This window comes from Megascapheus bottae, chromosome X, assembly GCF_031878675.1.
Source record: "Megascapheus bottae isolate mThoBot1 chromosome X, mThoBot2.hap1, whole genome shotgun sequence".
NCBI classification, from domain to species: Eukaryota; Metazoa; Chordata; class Mammalia; order Rodentia; family Geomyidae; genus Megascapheus; species Megascapheus bottae.
This window is the reverse complement of record NC_143547.1, coordinates 50,898,366-50,924,930: the sequence shown is the minus strand read 5'-3', so window position 1 is coordinate 50,924,930 and position 26,565 is coordinate 50,898,366. Positions and strand designations below refer to the sequence as shown.

The 26,565-nt window shown below is 36.3% G+C and overlaps 1 protein-coding gene across 1 annotated transcript; it reads right to left on the bottom strand.

Moving 5' to 3' along the window:
• Positions 1-9,497: 9,497 nt before the first annotated feature.
• On the bottom strand, positions 9,498-25,630 carry Gpr174 (G protein-coupled receptor 174). The gene is made up of 2 exons (XM_090325773.1): positions 25,556-25,630; positions 9,498-11,239 (listed from the first exon to the last, which is right to left on the bottom strand). Exon 2 carries the CDS (start codon positions 10,680-10,682, stop codon positions 9,681-9,683), a length of 1,002 nt encoding a protein of 333 aa, XP_090181899.1. The 5' UTR covers positions 10,683-11,239; positions 25,556-25,630; the 3' UTR covers positions 9,498-9,680.
• Positions 25,631-26,565: the final 935 nt, after the last annotated feature.

The window sequence follows — 26,565 nt, the reverse complement described above, 5'->3', positions numbered from 1 at the left end:
CAATGCTTGGCTATTTTACTTGTTATTTTTACACTAAAATGAGTTTAGAAAATCAATTAACTCAATTTTTGCTTAGTGTGTTATATACACATACATACATACACACAAACAAGATGATTCATTAGAAATAGGTATGTGTCTGTAGAGTCAGGGGAGCCTTTAGCTAGAATGGCCAACTTTGGGAATTGAAAGAAGAAAGAAGACAGTTTATTGAAGAATAGTCTAGGCAAAAAGAATGGATACTGCAAAGAATTATGAAATGATTTTAATTCTGTGCACAAACATAACTAAAGGGGGATGCTATGCTATGAACCTCTACTAATTTATTCATGGAAAGTCAGAAAAGAACAGTACTTCTTCTGTTGTTGGTTGTGGGGCTTGAACTCTTGGCTTGAGAATTGTTCTTGAGCTCTTCAGCACCACTTATAGAGTAGTGCTTTTGAAAAACAGAGTTAAAAAAGTATATGTGGCACATTGATCAACGTGTAACCACTGATGTCCATCTTTTGGCCTTTCATCTTGTTGATTTCAATGCTTGCTCATACACTGTCATGAAAACCAGACCATGACTATTACTATTTTCTTTTTCTTTCTTTACTTTTTTTTGCCAGTCCTGGGCTTGAGCTCAGGGCCTGAGCACTATCCTTGGACTTTTTTCTCAAGGCTAGAGCTCTACTACTTGAGCCTCAGCACCAAGTCTGGCTTATTTTCTATGGACCAAGGAAGCAAACCCTGGTCTTCGTGTATGCTAGGCAAGCCCTCCACAACTAGGCCAAACTCCCAGCCCAACTATTACTATTTTCTTTCTTGAGAAAGCTTCTAATACTGCTGTTGCAGAGACTGGTACCATAGGATAGTTTGGATAATTCCAAAGAGGAAATGATAGTGCTGATGCATCAGAAGGAAATGATTATAACGGTGGTAAGGATTTTTTCATACATTTTTATTGTAATTAATAGAAGGGTTACATTATATTCACCAGATAGGTCCACTGCTTCACAAACATTGATACCCTTTCTCATGTCTTGGTCCCCATTTCCCTCCCCCCACCCCTGCCCCTCATCTTGTTTTCCCCCCTTCCCTATCATATTTCAAATAAGCAAATAAGCATATATACAAATTGTATCAGATAACAAAGTGAAATACTGTAACAATATGAGATAACCATGGGACAGCAAAAGAGATGAGGGATAACATAGTATCTTAAGGACAACAATCACTCATTATACGGCTTTTATTTCTATATCCTGGAGGACCTTTTATTTAGCATCATCCTATATGGCCTTATGTGTCTAGGTTTTGTTCTATTGCAAATCTCTGCTAGGAGAGCCCAAGGTTTCTACTGATTATGACAAATGAGGGAAACCATTGAGCCTTAATATGATTTTTTCCTAAGTCTTTCCATTTCCTTACAAATGGGGCGATGTCATTCTTTGTAGTTAGCATGTGACAGCCCAGAATAATTAGTATAAGTTGTTGCTCCCCTTGATAATTGGCAGGGCCAAGTCACTAGTTTGCAAGCAGAAGGTCACTCACAATTTCCAATCATTCATTTTGAGGGAAGAGGCAAACACCTCCTTCCCTTTTTCCTGATCCATACCATTCAAAGAAAATGTTCAGATAAACTAAATGTAACAGAGGTTTTTGGTTTTTTTTCACTACAGAATTATTCATGAACTGGGAAACATTCACAAGTAGAAGAGGTTCAGAAAATACTGCCAAGCAGTATGAACAGCAGCGTTTTATGTGCTAAATCCTGAAATGAAGTAAAGAAATTACTTGATTGGCTATGGTTAAGGCATTTCCCAATTTGGGTGGAAAGTACCTAGTTAGAGGTTAAGTGGTAGTTTATAATTGGTAAGTTTAAGCTTCAATATTCTATCTGCATTGGCCTTCAGCTTGCTTGCCCAGGAACTCAAAGTAGGCCTCTGTATGAAACTTTTATAATGTCTTGTACTGCTCAGGTTGTAAATGCGGGTGTTCAAACACAAGTGTCTGGATCCTCAAACTTCTTGCAAAGAAAAGCTAACACAATGGCTATAACTTCTACAAGAAAGAAAACTATATTTCTACATAATATAAGCCAAAGCTCTATTAACAATAGATGAATCATAGACTAATATATTATTATTATTATTATTATCATCATCATCATCATCATCATCATCAGAATAGAGACAAAAGAAAAAATGTGAATGCCTGAATAAAACGTCAATGAAGTCTAGTCTGAACAGTATTCGTGGAGTTCACATATCTATGGCATAGGGTTTCAGAAAATTACATAGATGGATTCTAATGCTACTATAAAAGTATTGTTTAATGAGAAAAATTGCCCAAAATTGGCCGGGAGTTTGGTCTAGTTGTAGAGTGCTTGCCTAGCATGCACGAAGACCCAGGTCCGATTTCTCAGTACCATATACATAGAAAAAAAAGCCAGAAATGGTGCTGAGGCTCAAGTGGTAGAGCTCTAGCACAAAGACAGTGCTCAGGCCCTGAGTTCAAGCCCAGGACTGGCAAAAAAATTGCTCCAAATGTAGAAATGAAATCTGTCAGCCTGGCTATTCTTACATTCAGCTAAGTTGAAGAAACTGAACTCCTTTTTGTAAATACCAGATTAAATCAAGGGATCCTTGAACTGGCTTAAACATTAGTATCCACTTCCCCAGTAGAAGACTCTCTGAAATGAAACAGAATCAGGCTAGTACATACTTCTGTACAATGTGGAACTTAACAGATTGATTCAGATTGATTTTCTTGTAAGTTAGTGTTTGACATCGTTAGTGAAAACATCCACAACTAGATTTATTCCTCATTACCTTTGACCATATATTAAACAGGTAACTTGAAAATACAATTATAACAAGTATAACTAGATGAAACATAATGTGTGAAACATATTTAATAAAATCTGAGGTAAGGGTGTGAAGGAAGGAGGATGGGTTATGTATTGATATTATCTGAAGCTGAATAATAATCGTTCACTATATGGATTGCTTTTCCTTTGAATATATTTAAACTTTTCTGCACTACAATGCATTGTGTGTGTGTGTGTGTGTGTGTCTTTTATGCATATTCATGAATATTAAACTTGGTAAAAGATACAGGGCAGTAATAACACTTAAGACCATTTTGAATCCATTAGTATATGTTTTACTTAGTGCAAAGATAGCATAAGAAGTTTATAATATGATAGCTTCCTTTATTCTCATGACCCCCGAGCTCATCAAACTTAGCCAGTGATTTCTTCAGTTTTTATTTTTGTCCTCATGTCTGATTGACATTTAAAAAGAATAAATGCTCAGTATCTTAAAATTTTCAGTTGTTCAATATTGCTGAGAAGAGTGTGAAATCCTTCCGTTATTGTGGGTCAGAATGAAAGTCGAAGAGCTTCTGCAAGAAGAAAAGGAACACTGGGGTGGAGGACTCGGGACTAATGCCATTCTTTCCCAAGGAGCAATTACACCAGTATCCCTCTAAGAGGATGAGAAAGCAAATGGAAGAACTTACATAATAACTATGTCTTCAGATGAGTCAGAAGTTGGGCAGTAAGGTGTAAGAGGAAGACAATTTAGTCAATAATAAAAGAAGAAATGCAGTCTTGACAAAATCAAGTAGTGCTAAAGGTGAATACGTTGTGCTGAGGAAATGGTCTATAAGTTCAAGCAAGTTACACATTGTTCTTCTCTCCTCCCACCACCTGCCACACAGAGACCACATCCTTTAAAAACTGAGGAATAAGTAAAACAGCTGCATTTAGTTGAAAGTTTATTTGCCACTCCTTCCCCTCTTTCACCGCTGCAGCAAAACAGAGTAGTGAAGTTCATGAAATGACTTCTGGGAAGATTTCAGGGGTGGATATAGGAGAGATCTATATCGACTTAAGATTATAGGAAGCCTGGGGCAAGTCATATATTTATATTCTCATTTATTCTTCTGGGTCTAATTAATTATCAGATATTCTTTTTTTTTGCCAGTCCTGGGCTTGAACTCAGGGCCTGAGCAATGTCCTTGGACTTTCTCAAGGCTAGAGCTCTACCATTTGAGCCTCAGCACCACTTCCAGCTTTTTTCTATATATGTGGTACCGAGGAATCGAACCTGGGTCTTCATGCATGCTAGGCAAGCACTTTAACCACTAGGCCAAACTCCCGGCTCCCAGACATTCTTTCTTTGAAACTTTTTACCACTTCATAGGAAAGTATTTCTACAGCAGCCAAAGTATGTAATTCCTAACAAGTTAATTATTACAGAAGGTAGTGGGCTTCTTGAAAACACTAAGCCCACAAATAAGGGCAGAGTCCCTAAAGTACAAAAAAGAAAGCTAGGCTGAGAGAAAGATCAAAGAAAATTCTCCTGACTTCATATTCTTTTGTTATTTAAGCAATTCTGTTCTGAAAAGGGTAGAAGGGGATAGTGGAAGATAGGCTTACCCTCTGCCATTCCACAAGAAATATCAGACCTCAATCACTTAATCCTTAAAAGAAGACAGCATTCTTTCTCAGCTGGCTCACACCTGTAATCCTAATCGCTCAGGAGGCTAAGATGAGGATCCATGTTCAAAGCCAGCCCAGGCAAGAAAGTCCTTGAGACTCTTATCTCCAATTAACCACAAGAAAACTGGAAGTAATGTTGTGGCTCAAAGTGGTAGAGCAATAGCCTTGAGCAAAAGAGCTCAGGGACAACACCCAGCCCTTAGTTTAAGCCCTACAACCAACCAACCCCTCCCCCACTAAAACAGAAAAAGAAAGCTATCTCCACATCTTCAAGTAATTCTAATAAACTGTCTGTATTTGGGGTGAGGAATATATTGCTAGAGTGAGGTATAGAGATGGGGAATTTCCAGACAATGGGCCTTTAAAATAATTTAGTACATAACAGGATAGTCAAATGTGCTTCTCTATCTTTTCTCATCAGCTACCCAAGGCCACCAACATGCATATATCATTTTATGCCACCGAGGAATTCTGTTACAAATATCCAAATGCCTTTTGGTCTCAAAGTAATCCCCTCAGGAAAGAAAGGGGATCAGGAGTAAGTTAGGGTATTGGAAATGTCTCATCCTTTTCTTTTAAAAGTTGATTTCACCTCTTCATTGTCTAAAAAAAATGCCCTTGGGAGACTTTTGTCTTTATATGTGAGAACACTAAACATAATTCTCAAGTATATCAATTTGTTAAAATAAATGATTAAATACACATTGACTTTGGGAGGCAGAGAGTTTGTACATAATTACACAGACAATCTTTATTATTAAAAAGCATATTATAAATTATAGCTGTAAATAAATTCCAAGTGCAATATTTCACAGTATCTTGGAAGTTACAACAAAAAGGTGACACAAAAATAATTAGGTAGCCTAAGAATTCCTTGGTCTGTTATTGCAGCGGCAAATTCTCTTCCTTTTATTCCCATTTTTTAAAACTTAATTTTATTGTAAAGGTGTTCAATAGAGAGGTTACAATTACATAAGTAAGGGAATGAGTCCATTTCTTGTGAAACATGGTTACCCCCTCTTTTGATTTTCTCCCACTTTCCCTCCCTTCAACTACTCCACCCCCAAGTTGTAAAGCTCATTTCCAACATAGTGTCTTATGAATATCACTGTTGCATTAGTTCACCCTTTGTCCTTTGTCTCATCATTTTTTAATTTCCCTTCCCTTTCCCATATCAGATAAATATATATACAAGACACAGGGTACCAAAATAAAAAACAGTGAAACCCAGTATAAACCAATGGGGGAAAAATACAAAAGAAAAAAGAAGTAACGTCACACAGTACATTAAAAATGACAAAATCCCCTTGTTTCCATATCTTGCAGTTCTTCTCAATTAGCATCATTTTATATGGTCATATGAACATAGCTATTGGGCGATAGCTGTGATCCTAGAGATATACTAATTATTACAAACGAAGGAAACTGTGGAGCTTACGTTTCTTTGGGTGTGGCTTACTTCAGTTAATATTATTTTTTTTTCAAATTGTTCTGTTTCCTCATAAATGAGCCAGTGTCATTCTTTCTGATGTGTATGTAATTCATTTTCTTGATACATTCATCTATTGAGGGACATCTGCTTGGGTTCCATTTATTAGCTAAGGTAAATAATGCTGCAATGAATAATGAATAATCATGGTAACTTTAGTGTGGCCTTGTGTTCATTTTGGTAAATGCCCAGGAGTTGGATTGCTGGATCATAGGGTAGTTCTGTGTTTAATTTTTTGGGGAAACTCCACACTGCTTTCCAGAGCTATTGAACTAGTTTGCATTCCCACCAACAACAGTATAGTACTGTTTCCTTTTGGCCATATCCCAGCCAGCATCTACTATTATTTTTTCTTGATAATGGCCAGTCTAAGTGGAGTGAAGTAGATTCTCAATGCTCCTCATGATAAAGTTACCAAAGCTGGGAGCCATTGGCTCATACCTGTCAGCTACTCAGGAGGCTGCGATATGAGGCTCACAGTTCAAAGCCAGCCAAGGCAGAATAGTTCGTGAGATTCTTACCTCCAATAAACCATTCCGAAAAAAGCTGCAAGTGGTGATAGGGTTCAAACATTAGAGGAGTAGCCTAGAGCACAAAGAGACTCAGGGACACTACTCAGACACTGAGTTCAAGACCCAGGACTGGAAACAAATTAAAATTTAGTAGAAATCTCTGGTTAAATGAGTGATAAAATGTATAAACAATTTCAATATAGTAATAGCAATCAAGATGATAACATGTTACTCTATATTCAATTTTTTGTTGGAATAGTTATATATTTTAAATGAAAATTTAATCAATTTTACAAAGGAAATGTAGGCTTTTTAATCTTTAATGACATAGAACCATAATTTAAGGTAGTTCTCTACTTAAAACTGAGAAAGTGTTCTGAAAGGTCTGAAGAGAAGATTTTCCAAGGAGGTAACTATCTTGGTAGTAGCTGCAACTCTAAATCTCTTCTAGTTTAGATTTTCCCCTGTAAATCAGATGTAGATTTAGAAAGGAGGGAGTCAATGATCTTGGAAAATGATAATCATATTTTCTAAATATATGTCCTAGAATCTGGCATCCTGAAAATGGTAAGAAATTGGTTACTAAAGGTCCCATAAATTGTATGAAATTGGTCATTTAATTTATCTAATCTGAAAAACACTGTTGTACAACCTACTTTGTTCAAAATATCTTCCTATTATCTACATCAGTGTCTTTAACTTCACTGAAAGTCATTGCTTTGTGTTACTGCCTAGTCCTAAATTCTGCAATTCATATATACATATGCATTATTATTAAGCTAATATTAATCATTAGCACCTTATTGTTAATGAGTCCATCAGTTTCCTCCAGAAGACAAGGTAATAGAATAGAAGACAAAACACAGTGACAAGATGGGAGTAAATAATATAAATGACATCACTGCTGTAAACCTAGATAAGCAGGCTTGGGCAGAAGGGGTGGCCTTAGCTAAGCAGCATAGAATCACTGAATATGTTTCTTCTCTATCTATAGATGATGTATAGGGCCTGCCTAATAAGTGGACTTTACCCTTAATCACTCCACTAAGAGGGTCAATGATATCTGAAAATATTATCTGTCCCCTTCATAACAATGTTTACAAAGAACTAAATAATCTTAATAAAATTAAGTTAATGATCTCCCAAAATGATTCCAAAAATTTACTTCATACTAATATAGGTAACCATGTAGAGTACACATGTGATTGTCCTAAAGCTAGTATTCAAGTTGTTTCATAACTCTAGGAAACAATCACTCGCAGTTCAATTACAACACAAAATTAGCGCCAAACGCAAATCGCTTCAAAACAGACGAGACACGGTTCTAGTTATTCTTTTAAGAACAAAATTTAACACTTCTTTAGGATTTACTTAGTACATCAAAACATGTATTATACAGTGAATACTTGTAATATACATAGATACACTTGCTAGCAGCACAGTCATTTTTTAAACATTGTGTTATTTCAAGCAAATCAATTCTTGTCTAGAGAAAACCTTCCATTATTCTTAGGTTTTAGAATTTACATTGACTTCACAAGTTTTTCTCTTCAAATATATTAGTATCCTGTGTTCCGAAACAATCCCTTCCTATAAATAAATAAAAACCTTGTTTGTTCTCTACATTCCTTCTGGATGAATCCTGGAATGTGTCTTTATTATATAGCCCACAGATTTTAAATATAGCTCTTTTTTTTTGCCAGTCCTGGGCTTGAGCTCAGGGCCTGAGCACTGTCCTTGGACTTTCTCAAGGCTAGAGCTCTACCATTTGAGCCTCAGCACCACTTCCGGCTTTTTTCTATGTATGTGGTACCAAGGAATTGAACCCCGGTCTTCGTGCATGATAGGTAAGCACTCTACCACTAAGCCAAACTCCCGGCCCCTAAATATAGCCCTTTTTGTGAAGTTGGAGTATCCAATGGGTAGCCGATAAGGTATTATAAGGGATGTGCACCACTGCCAAAATGATCTTTTGCAATTTTCTCAAAAGTTGAAGGAATTATCCTCTCCACCTGTTGGGAGGTAGCGTGTGCAGAGCTCACGATGGTATAACTAGGGAAAACCTGAACTAGAAAAATATCAGTGTAAGCTTCAAAGCTCACATAACTGGGCTCTTCCAAACCCGTCCTGCCTTGTGAAAATGGCATGACAGGAACTACCTCATCACTGTAAGAATTAAACTGTGGTTATATATTTTAACAGATATAGTTGAATTTTCTTTTCTCTTTTCACTCTGGCTTAAGCTTCATGATTAATTAGTGCACTGTTTCTTCTATAGGCTCAGTAAGTGCAGTAACTCCTCAGAGTTACCTCAATGTCATTATGGAGACATAATGAGAAATCTCTTGTTTTGGCAGGCTCATACATCGCCACAAGTGTTCTTCAGAAATAGATGAGGAAAGACAGAATTATGATTGTGATAAATCTGCTTTCTCTTCAGCCTGCAGGCCATTGGAATTATCATGGGTACACTTGGGATAACTATCTGTCCTGTGTAGATTCAGTCTAGCATTTTATATAGTCATTGATGTGAATCTGTATGTTATTGTTAGTTTAAGTACAACAAAGACTCTTCAACAAATACGTGGAACAAATGATGTTTCAACATTGACACTGATTGAACAAAATAGTTATTTGTATCCTCAAAACATTGAGTGTAACCATATATGGGAGATAAAAGTGATCCTCTGTTTATAACATTTTGTTTACACAAAATATTATGTTGTCTATCCTACTTGAAATGCAACAAAAATATGTTGTTGGAATGTAAACTGTAGTCATTACTATAAATATACAACTATACTTCCTCTGAAAAGAGGTGTTCACTGTTCATACTAGCTAAGTGCTTATGCTGACTCCAAGCTAGTTGTTTCTTTTTTACTTCAGTTTGAAGATAAGGCTATTGAGTCTTGTTGAGGTTGTATGTATAGAAATTTATTGAAATATTAACTTTTTATTATTTTTAAGATTGATGATTAATTGCTATGTAGACATATTAGCATCAATGATGGTAGAACATAATTTGCCCAATAGTTTGTGTTATACAGCTAGGCATTCCCAAACAGGTAAAACAGAACATAACTGGAAAGTTGTGAATGCTTCCTGTGAATGCTTCCCTGTTGTTTTGGGCATTGCAAATGTATTCTTCTGTACTTGAATTCCAAGCCATATTCAGTTTTTTTTAAATCTAGCATAGTTCAGTTGCTATGTTAGAAGTGGTATGGTTACTCACAAATGATTTTGTATGGAGTTGGATGCTATCATTCAAATCTTGTCTTGAAAGGCGTCTTCGGAACTCATTAGTGGTAAAATAGTATATGACTGGGTCAAGGCAGGAATTCAGACTAGCAAGACACAGAGCCACAGAATGAAATATTAGAATCACTCTCCTAGCTAAACAGCTTTTAATTTCATTGGACTTGACCAGGAAATCTAATGGAAAGCTGAAGTGATAAGGAGCAAAGCAAACGAGAAATACCCCTGTACACGTTAGAATCATTTTCAAGGCTTTCTTTTTCTCTCCAAGGTCTTGAGTAACAGGATACTTATCTTGAAGTGATAAAACTGTTTTCCAGGTACAATACAGGACAATCAGGAGAGGAGTAACAAACCCAATTAATTCACCAACAGTCATCATGGCAACAGACTGGGCCAGATTGACATTCCTAGTAGGTAGATCCACAAAGCATTTGGTTCTGTTACCTGGTGTATTCTCATTTGTTCTGAGAAGTGGAAAGAGTAGACAGGCAAGACAGATAATCAACCAGCCAGCAATGCTGATGTACAAGTCATATTTCTGTTTGCAGTCATTGATGCGAAAGGGGTACATGAGAAACCAAAATCGTCGCACACTGATGCAGACCAAGAAGTAGATGCTGGCATACATATTAACATACTTCAGATAGAAACAGAACATGCAGAGGCCAGTCCCAAATGGCCAGTCATGGTTCAAGTAGTAAAAGATCCTCAGCGGCAAAGAAAGAACTTGTAATAAATCAGCAATGGCTAAGTTAATCATAAATATGACAGCCCGTTTAGTTTCTTTCATGTAACCATAAAATATCCACAAGGCTAATATGTTCCCTATGAGACCTGGCACAAGAATGACAGTGTATGTCACTGCATAAATAAAGTACCGAAAATCTGTATTGTCACCATCTGTCCTATTACATGTGTCATTAGCATGCATGATTCTTTCTAGAGAAACTGTCTTTATCTAAGGATGATTCAAAATGTAAATTCACAATCAGCAGTTGCTCTTTCAACAAGATGGATAGCCGATAGTTTGGAGAAATTATGTACAGAGTAATCTTTTTGCCACATCTGTTAACCTCTATAGATGACTTTGGAATGTTTCAAACAGTTAGCTGCATATTTGCCTTGGATTTGTCCACAGTAAATAAATGGAAGTCCAGTATGGAAACACAAATGAAAAGTTGATATAAATTTTCTCCTTTTGTTTACTCTATTGTAAGGCCGTCTGGGACACCATAACATTTGGTTCTTTAGCACTTGGATCATGAATGTGCTATATAGCAGCTCTTCAAATTCCTATAAAATAGCCATCTTCTTACAGGTGTCGAACAGGTTTTCTTTTTTCTTTTATTGGCTCAGATAGGAGAAACATTTGCTTCAGCACACAGTTCTGGAATATCACTCTTCTTTGATGATTAACTTGCACAGAATAGATTCCTGAGACTTTCTGATATGTGTTGAAAACTCAAAATTGAGAAACAAAAAGCAAAGCTGCAAGTAAAAAAGAAACAAGCTAATTAATATCTGGCATGTTGCTGACAATCTTTAAAAAAACTTTATGTAGAAAAATACATATAGTTGAATAGAAAGTTTTTATGTGACTAAGGATAATATGCTACAGTTTCTACATGAACTTTATAGTAACCACAGAAAAGTATAAGTAGAATGAATCTGGGAAATAGTTACCTTTATGGTTCCTCAAAATTTATGAACCAATGTCATATGGGGAATTGGACAGAATTCAATATTCCATCCCTTCTAAACCCACCAGACATGCAGAATTAAAAATCTATATTTGAACAATGACCCTCAGGTAAATCTGTATATTAAAATTTGAGAAACTCTAATGTAGACTATTGTTTCAGAAACTTCATAGATCTTCGCATTCATCTGGTGAGATTTAGGAAAAATATAATTTTCCGGGTGTTTTCTCTAGAGATACTGATTCAGTATGTTTGGGGTAGGGCCCAAAATTTGTATTTTTTTCAAGCTTCCCATATGATTTGGATATAGCCAGCCCAGGATTTGTCCTTGAACCATCATTTGGGAGCCATTTATTTGAGCCAAATCCTTCCCAGATGTCTGAAAATAAGTGGGCTACCAGCCTCTCTTTAAATACTTCTATTTACATGGGTCATTTAGTCACCTCTTAATTATCCAAGACAACAGACCATAGCACCAGAACAGAGAATCAAAATCCCCAGAAAGTTGACTCAGCTGGATCCATGACCCTTGTTCTGAGGTAAACAAATTTTCACTTAGGGACTTGGATAGTTGCCTCAAGGCTGCTGAAATCTATGAGGACTTAACTGACTTTAAAGATATGTGGGAAGAACAAGAATGAAATGGGAATTATGAAACATCCTGCTTTGGATGATCAAATCCATGTGGTTTAAAGTGTACACGATTCAGCTCCTCAAGGAATCATTATTGTTATTGTGCCTGGTAAGTAAATTGCCTGGCAATTAAAATAGCACATTTTGTTCAAAGATATAGCAGTGATTTTTTTTAATTTAGAGTTTGATGTGTAGTATGAGCTACACATTCAGGTTGAAAAAGCATGAAATACCTGAAATTTCTTGGATAAGAAAGATAGTGTTGAAAAAATCAATCTAGATACTAGTGACTCATGCCTGCAATCCTAGATACTCAGGAGACTGAGACCTGAGGGTATTGGTTTGAAGCCAGCCTGATCAGAAAAGTCTTGAGGTCCTGATTTCCAATTACTCACCAAAAACCTGGAAGTGAAGGTGTGACTCAAGTGGTAGACCACTAGTCTTGAGCAGAAAAAGCTCAGGAAGAGAAAACAGGCCCTGTGCTCAAATCCCAGGACATGGGTGCATGCACGCATGCATGTGCACACATACACATATATACACAAACACACAGAGGCTGACTGAAGGATAGCATTGTTACTGAAAGGGTTGCTATATTCAAGTTTCTTTACCTCCCAAGCTTAAGTATATCTTTAAATCATTTTCACAGAAAAATGGATCATTGATAATAGATACACAAAAAGGGAAAGGTAAATCAAAACCACTACGAGGTAGCTCATTCCTCAAGAATGACTATTATTTAAAAAGATAGAATTCAGGGATGATGAGGTCAAGAGAAGAGGAGTAGACAAATGAAGAGAAGAGGACGGGAGGGAGAATACAGTCATAATATTCAATGCATATAACTACAACAACTGAGAGAACAGGTACGTTTGGGAGAGATGGGGAGAATGATGAAGCTGGTGATCAAGCTGCATTGTACTCACAAACTGATATGTACAACTACTTAAAGATACATTTTAAGACAAAAGATTACAAGTGCTAGTGAGGATGGGGAAATTAGGAATCCTATATTTTGGTGGGAATTCAATTTTCTACAGCCATGATGCCAAATAAATAGCACAGTGCTTCCTCAAACAATTAAAAATAGAGCTAATATCTGTCTGAGTATGTATGCAAAAGAAATGGAAATTAATGTCTCCAAGAGACATCTGCACACCGTATTCATTTCAGCACTATTCCCCAACTGCCAAGACATTGAATCAAGCTAAGTAACAATAAACGGATGAATAGATGAATGCATAAAGGAAAGCTGGCATACACATGGATTGCTATTGAGCTTTACAAAAAAGTAAATTCTGTCATTTGCAACATGAAGGGCATCGTGTTAGGTGAAATCAATCAGGGAGAAAAACGAATACTATGTCATCTCTTGTGTATTTGGGATCTATAACATGAAAGTCATACAGCTGGAGAGTAGAATAGTGGTTGCCAGGAATGGGGTAGAAAATGAGGAAATGATCGTCAAATGCTTTAAATTGAATAAATTCTGTGTATCTAATTTATCAACATAGAAGAGTCTAGTTTATAGTTGATTACTTGAATTTGATAAGAGAGCAGTTTAAATGACTTTTCTTTGCACCTAACCTCACCTCATATTACTTTATATTACTTTTACACATACACACACACTCTTTCCCTCTCTCTCTCTCTCTCTCTCTCTCTCTCTCTCTCTCTCTCTCTCTCTCTCTCTTTCTCTCTCTCTCTCTCTCTTTCTCTCTCTCTCTCTCTCTCTCTCTCTCTCACACACACACACACACACACACAAATGGTATCTTTTAATATGATTTTCCTTGATATTCCTATTTAAACCTGCAACTCCCTCCCAGGTATCCCCAACTCAATTCTATAATTGCTTTGCTCAATATATGAATATACTATATTGTTGCACACATATATGTGTACATATCCTTACTACTCTCCAATTTAAAGTGTTACATTTTCTACACTAGTTTAGGCAAGCTTTATGATTTAATATTCCAATTGCTTATATTTGTCAACCATTGTTCATAAAACTCAAAATTTTTCTATTTTAAAAATATTTATGCTCCTAAATTTCTGAAAAAAAATGTCAGACATAGGGTTTGGCAGTACATGGCTTCTAGTACAGAACTATATATCTCTAGAAGTTTGGCATACTACTCTGTTAACATGGCTAGCACTCCAGCTCAAGTGAACTTATTCTTTACACTACCTTCTTTCCTTGTACAGTGATCATTCTGCTTCCTTAGTCTGAACATCTTTTGTTTCTTATCTAATCCCATCTATTGGTAAAATCCTTTCTCAAGTTTCCTGTTCTTCCTGAAAAAATTTTCTTTTTTGCCAGCCTGGGGCTTGAACTCAGAGCCTGTTCACTGTCCTTGGACACTTTTTGCTGAAGGCTATAGTGCTCTGCCACTTGAGCTACAGCACCAATTCCGGCTTTTTCTGCTTATGCATTACCGAGGAATCAAACCCAGGACTTTTTGCATGCTAGGCAAGCACTCTACCACTAGGCCACGCTCCCAGTCCTGTCCTCTTAGTTTTTATAACTGCTATTACATTTCTAAAAATTCCTGAAACAGTTTGTGCTCAACTCAGCATAAAAATACTCATACCTTCGTTTGAACCCCATTTGTAACTCTGCTATACTATCTAACTTTCTATTCTTCATCTATGATGATTTATATCTGTGTCTTATTTCTTCCACCGGCTTCCTTCTTATTCAGGAAGTCCAGAAACTCATTGACATTATGCAGTAGACTTTATACACCTCTCTGTCCCTTGGGGTAGCTAGAATATGTCTTGGAACATGGCAGATAGAGCAAATATTTACTCAGCAAATATTTGTTCAGCATTTATAATTTGCCAGGCTCCATACTTGGTACTGGGAATATAGACAACAGGAAAAAAAAACATATAACCTCTGTCTTCCTGGAACTTATAGTCTAATGAAACAAAATGATAATTGTCATATGGTTGGAAACAATGTGATCTTAATCAACATGCAACGAAGAATCCCATGAGGCCCATTTAAAGTCTTAAGACCACAATTTGGTGCAATGAATTAAAAGTTAAGGGTACTCTCCATAAAGGATGCAAAGTCTACACTCATTCTGTTGGTCAATCATTCCCTCACCAGCCACATTTAAAACAAAAATATTTTATTAGTATACATTTACACAAAGCAGTGTTGTGATATTTTATGTACATATATAAGGTACCTTGAGATCATACACTTTTGGAATTATATTTGAACCTGTAAGCATGGAATGCTCCAGAATAGAACAACTCCCTTAAAATTCTTCTGGATTCCTCGAGAGATAGCGAATGATGCTTTAACTTCATTTAAGGATCATTGTTTTCTAGTAGGAAAAGATGATGAAGGAGGTTCCAACTAGCGGAACACCCTGTCAGCTGGGATAAAATGAGTATACAAATGTATTTATCTAAGAATACTTAATCATACCATTATTTAAATCACTATTGCTACCACTATTCTTTGAGATTATTCTTTCATAAGAAAAAATCCACCTTGTATCATATACTATATTGTACCCATATATGAAATGATTTAAGTGGAAAATCAGTCCATCCATCTTCAATTGTAATTTGTTATTTGGAAAGAGGAAAACATCAGAAGGAAGAGAAACCAATGATCCAAATTCATCATAATTTTTTATTTTATTTTATTTTGCCAGTCCCAGGGCTTGAATTCAGGAGGGCCCGAGCACTGAACAAGATACTCAAGAGCCTACTTTATTTTAGAGCTTAAAACATCAAGTAAAAGTAGACCTCACTCCACAAGCTACTTTAAATGACGTGGCATTGCACAGGTATATGCATGTGTGTAGGAGACATTTTAACATTATGACACATATGTAATCACAAATGTTAAGAAGAAAAAAATTGAGCAATTACTATCTGATTCTGGTCAGCACATATGGAAAATTTTTTGGCCAGTCCTGGCCTTGAGCTCAGGTCCTGAGTACTGTCCTTGGACTTTCTCAAAGCCAAAGCTCTATCACTTTAGCCTCAGCACCACTTCCGGCTTTTTTCTATGTATGTGGTACCAAGGAATCAAACCTGGGTTTTTGTAAATGCAAGGCAAGCACTCTACCAGTAGGCCAAACTCCCCGGCCAACACATGGAAATTCTTAAGGCCTCTTTTTCATTTCTGAAAATCTCTAATGTCAACTAGCATACAGTCTTCCTGAGTAATTTGTCCAACAAGTATGTATGACTCTATTAAAAGGTGGGTTACTGTACATGACAGTAAGTAAACACGTTAACTAGTGTTTACCTGGTTGATTTTCATATAGCATTTTTCAGATCTGACCTATTGAATCTTTCATAAAATTACTGTTTCATTTTAGGCTGTGTTACACCTAGATACCATCTTCAATCAAACTTTCAACTCATTTAGCTTCTTCTGAGAATCCTCTATAGTTCAACCTCATGAGAGGAGAAAACACAAATGTATGGAAAGACAGTGTCGTTATTGTGAGCGCTGCAATTTTGCCAGGAAGTTCTTTCACTTAGCTGAGTTTAAATCTCTGCTGAGATCTGAAAGCCATTTCCTTTTCAGCAGACACTACGTCTTGTTCTTGTACTCTAGAAGTACTCTTTTAATTACTCAGAGATGGCCAAAAGGCAGTCACTCAGTCTTAAATCACCAGTGAATAAAACCCGGTGACACTATGGATGGATGGCTTCAAAGGCTATCCAAGCTTGTACTGAACACTAACAGTACTGAACACTAAGCATAGGCTTCATCCACTCCTCCTTAACATCCATAAAAAAGTGTTAGGGTGTTTGTTTTCAGTTGGATTCCATCTCCCAGGGTCTTGTTCTGAACTACGTAATATATAGTTGTGTATATTTTTTATTATTTCCCTTTTCCTTAGATTGAGTTTTTCAAAGTCTGATCCCTCAGCTAACTGCAGTGCTTGTTAAAACTGTATATGTTTGGACAGATTCAATCTTAATTGCCAAGAGGTGGAGCCAAGGGATCTACATTTTAACAAACTTCAGATAGAATTAAATCTGTGTCTTCAAACCAGAGATCCTTCTAGAACAAAATTTCATAGGCTCTAAAGACAAACTAGAGACTTTGCTGGCAGTAACTGTTTCTTCCTATCTCCATTGCCTTTGTTCTTGACTATTCTTTAGTATAAATTGCTCTATCTCACCTGTACCTATGGGAATCTTGTCCATTATTAAAGGCTACATCAGAAAATATCATCTTCACAAAGGCTTTCATTATTATCTGCCTGTTTTTTAATCACACTCACGTTTGAATTCCCATACCATTTTATGTATATAACACAAAACTGTGAACTTGCCACTCAAGACAGTGATTTTTATATACCTTTATCCTTCTTCACCTACTTTTTTCATGTAGCAGAAATGCAAATTCATTTAAGTGTATTTAAGATCTAGACTAGAACTTAATAGGAAAAGATCCTTTGTTTGCCAGTCCTGGGCTTGAACTCAGGGCCTGAGCCCTGTCCTTGATTTTTTCCTCAAGGCTAGTGCTCTACCACTTGAGCAACAGCACCACTTCCTGCTTTTTCTATGTATGTGGTACCAATGAGTCGAACCTGGCAAGCACTCTACTGCTAGGCCAGATTCCCGGCCCTAAACTTTCACTGTCTCTGTCTCTATTATGTAGGTTGCAGAGCTTGACATCTGGGCTTGAGCCCTGTCCCTGAGCTCTTCAGCTCAAGGCTATTACTCTATCACCTGAGCAACAGTGCCACTTCTGCTTTTCTGTTGGTTAATTGGAGATAACAGGAAAGTCTGGAGCACAGACTTTTGTGCTCCTGCTGGATTTGAACCCCATCCTCAGATCTCAGCCTCTTGAGTAGCTAGGATTACAGGCATGAGCCACCAGCACTCAGCTGTTTCTCCCTTTTTAAAATAACATGTCAGTTATATAGGGGAGATTTCACTGGCATATTTTTCATATATGTTTACAGTATATTCTGATCAATCCCTTTATGTCTCTATACTCTGTTTTTTGTAAACTATATAAACTTTCATTTTGTTCACTATTTTTTAAGCTATGAGTCATAGCAGACCTCAAGCCTTTATTATCTATGCAAAGTTAAAAACTAGTGAAAGTATTAAATTACTTTTAATAGGTACTATAAAACACTGAGCAGACAGTTTAGAATTACATGTAGCCAAAAAAATCTGGCTATTAGTGTCTTCTGATTTTACCACATTGTGTGTAATTTCCAATTCATTTTTTTTCTTGGAAGACAAGCCACTATTTTACAGAGTCCTATTCTACACATTAAATTTCAAATATTTTTACTTTGTAAAAGTGATGAGAAGATCACAAGTTATGTTACAGTGGGAAAACTGTATTTCCTGTTCTCAGTGCTGACAGGGCTGTGGGGATTTTCCTCAGCTTTTCTGAATGTTCACCTTGTGTCTCAAACCAGACATGAACATTTGGACAAGAAGGAGAATTTTTTAAAGGAAAGTTATGAGCTTCCAAGCTTACATAAAATAAACTAAGGTCCAAGATAATCAGATCCTTCTGGCTCTTTTCACTTTTTTTGCAGTTCTTCTTGCAATTTCTCTTTGAGAGTGTGCCCTATGCACTGCTTCACAGGATTAATAGCCTGTGAAAGTGGAGGAATAAACCAACCTTATGAGGCCTGGTAGAGAGCAAGGATAGAGTGGAAAATAAACTGTCCTTGGAGCTTCACCCCAGAGCTGGCCATGGTTTTAATGTAGGTGGCTACCTAATGTGGTGTGATTTTTCAGGGACCAAAAGCTTTCCTTTATGAAAAAAGGGAAAAACTTCTTTCCCACTTCTTTGCTAGGTCCAATCTCTTCTTCCTTACAGATAATAATTTCCCTTTAACAATAAGAATTTCACCTTGTGGAGAGTGCTCAGGTTGGGAATGCTAGAGTCTTGCCTGTAAAGATCAGGCCTAGAAAATCAAACCTTTCCCAGAGTTTCTGGAACTTGTATAATAGATCTCAGTACTTTCCTATACTTTTTCTTTTTGCGGTTTATTTACTGTATCATCTTTTGCTGTGATTTGTGCATTGTACCTTTTTCTTTCCACAGTTCCTTGTGTCTTATTTATATTTGAGAACATTTTCTCCATATTATATTTTCTGAAATCTACAGCATTTCCTTTAAAGAGAAAAAAATAGTAATATATAAGCTTTTTAATCATTCAGTTTCACCAAAAAATGTTCATTGAAAATAATTTAAAATATTAAAACACAGATAATAACAATGGATTATTTACTTCTAAATGTAAATGGCGCCTTCAGTTTCTTAAAAATTACCATGAAATAGGATTCTATGTGGTTTGAGAGTGTATCTCATCAATGAAACAAGACTATAAAGATTTGGTTATGAACTTCACTCCAGAAAATAAGCCTCTAAAGTCTATAAGCAGTAACAACTTGCCAGGAACCAAAACTATAGTCCTAATATTTCTGTTTCCTAATGAGCAAAAGCAAATGAAGTGATCTGACAGCTTTTGGTACTCAGAGGAATCTTTCTGGTCCCTGTCACTGGAGTATCACATAAAGTGATGATTCCTTTATTGATCACTCACAATCAATAACTCTTACATACATGGCCTCAAAGTTTACACAGAAACAGACACACTGCTGTCAGTGTATCCCCTGCCAAGCCTCTTCTTCCTTCGAAATCAACCATGTTTAAGGACACAGCTGTAACTGTAAAGTATGAAAACTGTAAGTACCCACTTTCCTAAAACCACCTCTTACAGACGGGAGGTGGGGAGATTCACTTCAAAGCAATGCTGCTCGTGGCAACATGATTGTACTTATGACCCATGAACCCAGGTAATAACATAGCTACTCAGATACCATCCTATACTGTTGCAGGTACAAAATACCAAACATCAAGTAATATTGTAGATCCTCATTAGAACTGTTAATATATTTGTCTGAGATAATATTAAATTATTGATAGAAAAGAAATGGTGAAAAGTGAATACAATGGGTTTATTTATTTATTTAATCTACTGCATGCCCTTCATTGAAGGGAATACAGTCAAATGGGACATTTGTATATGAGAAGTCATGTCTCTTCTTCTGGCCTTATTTTTTTCCTTTTTTATTGTAATGTATAGAGGCATTACAGTTATACCTGCCAGATAGTAGGTGCATTTACTTCTCACACATTGATACCATTTCTCATGTGTTTGTCCCCATTTCCCTCCTCCCTACCCCTCCCAATCATCATTTGCTCCCCTTCCCTTTCCTATTTTTTTAAATATTTTATTGTGATTAATAGAAGGGTTACATTATATTCACCAGATAGAAGGTGCATAACTTCCCAAACATTGATACCCTTTCTCATGACATGGTCCTCATTTCCCTCTCCACCGCCCCCCCCCCCCCGCTTATCTTGATTTCCCACTTCAATGGGTATCTTTAATATGACTCCCACTCTTCTTTCCACAAAAATCACTAAGTACTAGATTCATATCAATTTTCCCTCTCCTTTAGGACTATTATGAAGTGTTGAAAAAAATCACAAGTCTTATGCCTGATCCACTCTGGGATCAAGCCAGGTTCTGAAGCTTCTTGCCTAGGTCATATGTAACTAGAATTTTGCATGATTGGGTTCATTCAAATAGTGCTCTGTTACTATTTTTTTCATTGAGTAGCATTATTTGCAACACTTTGTTTATTTTCATGACTCTACTTATTTCAGTGTACTGATGCAAGTTATGATTGGAATGCTAGTGCACAACTGATTGTTAAACCAATGTTTTATGGTATTGTTCTTTGGCTTTAAAATCAAATGCATCATCCATTCTTTACTCAAAGACCACAATGTATGTTAAAAAACATCTAAGAAGTTTTATCTCTGTTTAAAACATTTTGACATGATCAATTGTCATACAGTACTTCACTTTTATTACTTTAAATAGCATGACTTTCTTATTTTAAACTGACATATTTCTACAGTTCTCTTTATCAGACAGAAACAAGTGAAAGTATCCCATGAAATTCTGTTCACACTACAGAGAACTAAACAGCAAATATTCAAAGCCCTACTCTCCCTTTCCAGTTTTCCAAATGCTCTAGGTATATGCTATGCCATTCTATCCTGGCATGCAGTATGCACTTTGCTGTCAATGTTTTGATTTGAGCTTAAACATCCTTATGTTCTAGTTTCCCATCTTCTTTCTCACACTAAGGAGTGAAGCAAAATTAAAAAAAACAATTTTCACACTACTAATTTTAAAGAAATTCTATTCAGGTAAAATAAACCTAAAATTTATATCATAATTTTTTGGCCTGTCCCGAGATTGAACTCAGGGTCTGGGCGCTGTCCTTGAGGTTTCTCAAAGTTAATGCTTGAACCACAGCACCACTTCTGGCTTTTTTGCTATATGTGGTTCCAAGGAATGGAACCCAGTGCTTTATGCACATTAGCAAGAACTCTACCACTAGGCCACACTCCTGGCCTTACTTTATAATGTTAAGTGTACATTTCAATGACACTAGATATATTCATATAGGTATACAATATACTACAATCAAAATCCTTTTTGTGTGTGCCAGAACTGAGTTTTAAGCTCAATGTTTCATGCTCTCATTAGAATGCCTTTCACACAGTTGTTGCTCTACCTTTTAAGTCATTGCTCCAGTCTCACTTTTTTTTTTTGCCAGTCCTGGGCTTGAGCTCAGGGCCTGAGCACTTTCCTTGGAGTTTCTTAAGACTGGAGCTCTACCACTTGAGCCTCAGCACCACTTCCAGCTTTTTTCTATGTATGTGGTACCAAGGAATTGAACCCGGGTCTTCATGCATGCTAGGCAAGCACTTTAACCATTAGGCCAAACTCCCGGCCCTCCAGTCTCACTTTTTATTGGTTAATTGGAAATGGAGTCTCACTGAGTTCTCTTTCTGGATTGGCTTGAATTGCTATCCTCCAGGTCTCAGCCTCTTTAATACAGCTAGGATTATGGATTTAAGCCACCAGTGCTTGCTTGATGAAAATTCTTGAAAAAACAATAGATCATCTCCTGTCCTCCTAGATTACCTTCTCATCCCAAGTGGATTAGCCCTACTTTCTTTTGTTTAGTTTTATTTGATATTAGAATGGATACATAGTATGTGTGGGGCTCAAGGGAGGAGTAAAGGATGTGAATTAGTTGAAAGTACACTGTGTGCATGAATGAAGCCTGCCTTCTGGAATAGCCACACTATGTTCCTGGTTTTCTTTCTCTCTCCTTCCTTTCCGTCCTTCCTTCCTTCCCTTCCTTCCTTCCTTCCTTCCTTCCTTCCTTCCTTCCTTCCTTCCTTCCTTCCTTCCTTCCTTTCTCTCTTATTCTCTCTTATTCTCTCTCTCTCTCTCTCTCTCTCTCTCTCTCTCTCTCTCTCTCTCTCTCTCTCTCTCTCTCTCTCTCTCTTTCCCTCCCTCCCTCCCTCCCTTGCTTTCCCTCCCTTCCTCCCCTCCTTTCTTTCTTTCTTTCTTCCTTCCTTCCTTCCTTCCTTCCTTCCTTCCTTTCTTTCTTTCTTTCTTTCTTTCTTTCTTTCTTTCTTTCTTTCTTTCTTTCTTTCTTTCTTTCTTTCTTTCTTTTTGTGCCAATCCTGGGGCTTGAACTTAGACTAACCGCTGTCCTTGAGCTTTCTCAAGTCTAGTTCTATACCATTTAAGCCACAGCACCACTTCTGGCTTTTTCTGTGTATGAGGTAACTAAGGAATCAAACACAGGGCTTCCTGCATGCTAGGCAAGCACTCTACCACTAGGCCAAACTCCCAACCCGGTTTGTTCCTGGCTTTCTTAACCGAGTCTAACATGTTGCATCCTATTTGATTGCATAGTTGGTTATCTGTACAACATCTAGATTGCAAGCACTTTGAGAATGATGAAGACTTTTTTTCTTATTCATCTATGTCTATCGTATATCACTAAGCCCATTAGGAAATATTTAGAAAATGCTTATTAAATGAAAAAGTATGAATGTGGCTTTATGTTTTGAGAAGCATTCCTTTTAATTATCTACTTCTGAATAATCTGTACAGTACAGTCTTTAGAGGCTGTCATTTTAATAACTGGTATTGATCACTGGAATTGAAATCCCACTTTCCTTTTTTATTTATTTAGAGGTATATTCAGATCTTTTTGATTTACAGAATGGACCCTCATGCCTACCTCCAACAAGAAAATTTGTTTTTCTTTATTGTTTCCCTGCATGTAGATGAAATTAAGGGTGCTTGAAATGGTGGTTTCCCAAAAATAATCTTAATGTGTTCACTTAGTTATCTGAGAAGCAAACAAAAAATTTCTATAACAAGCAAAACAACAAAGTACAAAGTAAAATCATCTCCTTTAGACCAACACTGGACCATCAAAGTCAATAAATCTTTTCCAAACATTCATCTGGAGATTTACCATTTTGTCTATGTGCCAGGAGCATATGCACAGTATACAACTTAAAAACACACTCACTGGGGTTTTAAGATATCAACTCTTGAGATATACTTTTAACAGCCATGATGTATTATGATCAAAGAAAGTAAAGTCAGGAGAAATCAGGTTAGAAAAGCAATTCAGATTTTAAAAAAAGAGAGTACTTCACCTCCTTTCTAATCACGCACATCAAAACGAAATATAGAGTACCTCTTTGTGGTACTATTTTTTACTTTTACTGCCATAGACTGCTGCCTTCATAGGACAGGAAGTTACAAGTCCTGCCCCCACCATAGCCTGGGGACTCACCAAGTATCCGAAAATATGTTGGACTCACACTGGTCCCCAAAACATGCAGGTGAGAACATATCATGTTTTTTTATTATTATTAAATGCATTTGCTGTTTTGTTTGGTTTTATTTATTCCATTGGCTAACTACTTGCCTTTATGTTATTATCCATTTACATTGCAATTTTGAACTCTTGGATTAGGGTAAGTTTGAAAAGAATTTACATATTGGCTTGTTATTTATTTTGAATTTTTTTCTTAAGTGTATTTTGGGAAAAGGTAAAGAGAAGTGTATGTATTAAATCGAAACTAGGACAATATATCAAAAAAGAAAAGTTCAGCAAATGGCATCATTTGGAGTATTTTCTTAGTTTTCCTCACTATTTCACGATATGACGAGCCACATCCTGAGATGCATGTAGACAGACTTCACTGATTTTTTTCACCTGTTTTCGGTAACTTTGGTTAAGTTCCACAAATATTTCTATCTCAATTGCCTTATCTCATGAGCTAATACAATAACTACTTCTATGAGTATTTATTGCTTCTTACAAGGGTCTATAGTGTCATGTAAATAAATAAACAAAGGAATATATTATTGCACTTTAAACAGTGTAAAATGATTTACTGCATGAATAAACACTGGCAGCAAAGACTGGCTAATATATGAATATATGTGTATGTATATGTGTATATATATATAATTTTTTTCTTTAAAGGAGTTGCCATTCACCAAAGCAGTTTATGAATACAATTCATATTTTATCATTTTCCCTCATCCCTCCCCTACTTACCCCTTCCTTCAATACATGTCCCTTAATTCTGTGGGACATGTATTACATTTTGACTGCATATTCCCTCTTCCTCTTTTTAAAGCTTCGTTGTTCTCATTTCTTTAGTGTTATGTCTGCATGCTAGAAGTATTGGAATATTCCGTCTCTGTCTCTTAAGTCAGAGGCTGTACTTTCATCAGGGTTTTTCATAGCTTTTAAACAAATGAAAATACATTTGAATTTCCCCTAGTTAATTTGAATTTCCTATTACAACAGGAATGCAAATATTGCCCAGCACTAATATTAATACTTACCATAGACATATATACTTCATTTCAGCCAATAGATGATTGCTTTTGTTAACAGAAATATGCCATTGGCTGTGTAGGCTACTATATTAATCACAAATCACTAATTTATAAATGTTGCCAGTTTATTATGCTGTGTACAGGAGCTTGATTTTTTTCTATTTCTTTGAGCTCTCAAATCTTTTAATTCTGATTACATTAGGGAAAACATCAATTGGTTTTGACCAGAGGGTCTGTCCTCTTTTATGAGAAAATGCAACTAGAAAGAAGGGTTGAGTGTCTTCAATATAGCTTCCTGATGTCTGTAAGCCCTTGTATTAATTATTTAAATTTAAAATTCATGATTCACATACAGAGGGTACCTGCACTTCAGAACTTGTATTGGCAATTATAATTCTAGCTTCCTGGTTATGGATAAAAATCTAACCTTTGGGTAAGCTTATTCCTGCAGGTTTAAAACATCTGATGATTTTGCTCATGACTTTTAAAATTGGGCTCAAGTACTAAATGTATCTCTAATATCATAGATATATTGTTGTTTCAGTAACATCCTTCTAGGATCAGGTATCCAGTGTAAGAGGATAAAAGCGAATGTTACAAACACTCCCAAGCTGAAATTTCTGTCTTCCAAATATGTCTCCTGAGATTTAGCAATCAGTAAACACTTGCCTGTCTTGTGATTCACTTACATTTTCAGCAAATGAAATACCCTTCATCAACACTCCGCATTTTACTGTGCAGTCTGAATGTAGAGCCGTTTACATATCCTTGATGAGATATTGATTCTGTTTAATATTGAAAATACATAATTAATTTATACATAGGCCTACTTTCAAAATGGAACTAAAATCTACATATCTGGATATTTAATTAATTTTTGAAGCCTAAGAAATAAGCATCTTACAAAATTAGTGTCAAGTCAAAATGAGACAAAAAGAACTATTCTTAGCAACAAAATTTAAGAATCAATAACAAATCATATTAAAATGCATTATTTTACACAGTCACAAAAGTGTAAATATCCATGATAAATACCATAATGAATACTAAAATAAAGACAAGATCAGTATAACTGATTTTTCCTTTTGAACCAGGCTCCTATATAATTCAGTAGGACACTATTAAAAATGCCACATTTTATGCATTTTATCAAATACTTCAGGAACCACAGCTTTTTGCATTGTATAAGATCACATACTTTAACAACTAGAACCTGTCCATTATCGGCAGACCAGTAAAATATGTAAATAGACAGCTTAGGGAGGCTCTTGATATCTGTCCAAGAGCCACAAGGTAAGAGTTTTGCTTCAGAAAGAATGCTGAAATACAATTCAAAACCATAATTTTGTACCTACTGTTTACTGCAGTGCTGATGGAACTCCTTAATCAGGTCAATAGAATGTCCTGAGGAAGCGATGGAAATCTGGCTGGATTTATTTATTCATGCCTGAAAGAACACAGAAACAGAGTGATTACATGTAGCATGGAAAAGGCGCTCCCACGGGGTTTGGAAATTTTAATGGGTATATACTGAAACCCTAGATATTGATTACCATGGGCCAAGGAGCATTTAGAGACTTTACATTTAGCCCTTAGCACTAGCAAAGAGGAGCGAGTGGCACCCCTGTTACCATCTGACATCTCTTTTTGGTCTTTGGGAAGGGTGAGAGAAAGTAGGAATGTCAGTGGCAGAGTTCAC

Coding starts and splice junctions, on each gene's coding strand:
- Gpr174 (XM_090325773.1), bottom strand. CDS start 10,682: ATGCATGCTAATGACACATGTAATAGGACAGATGGTGACAATACAGAT.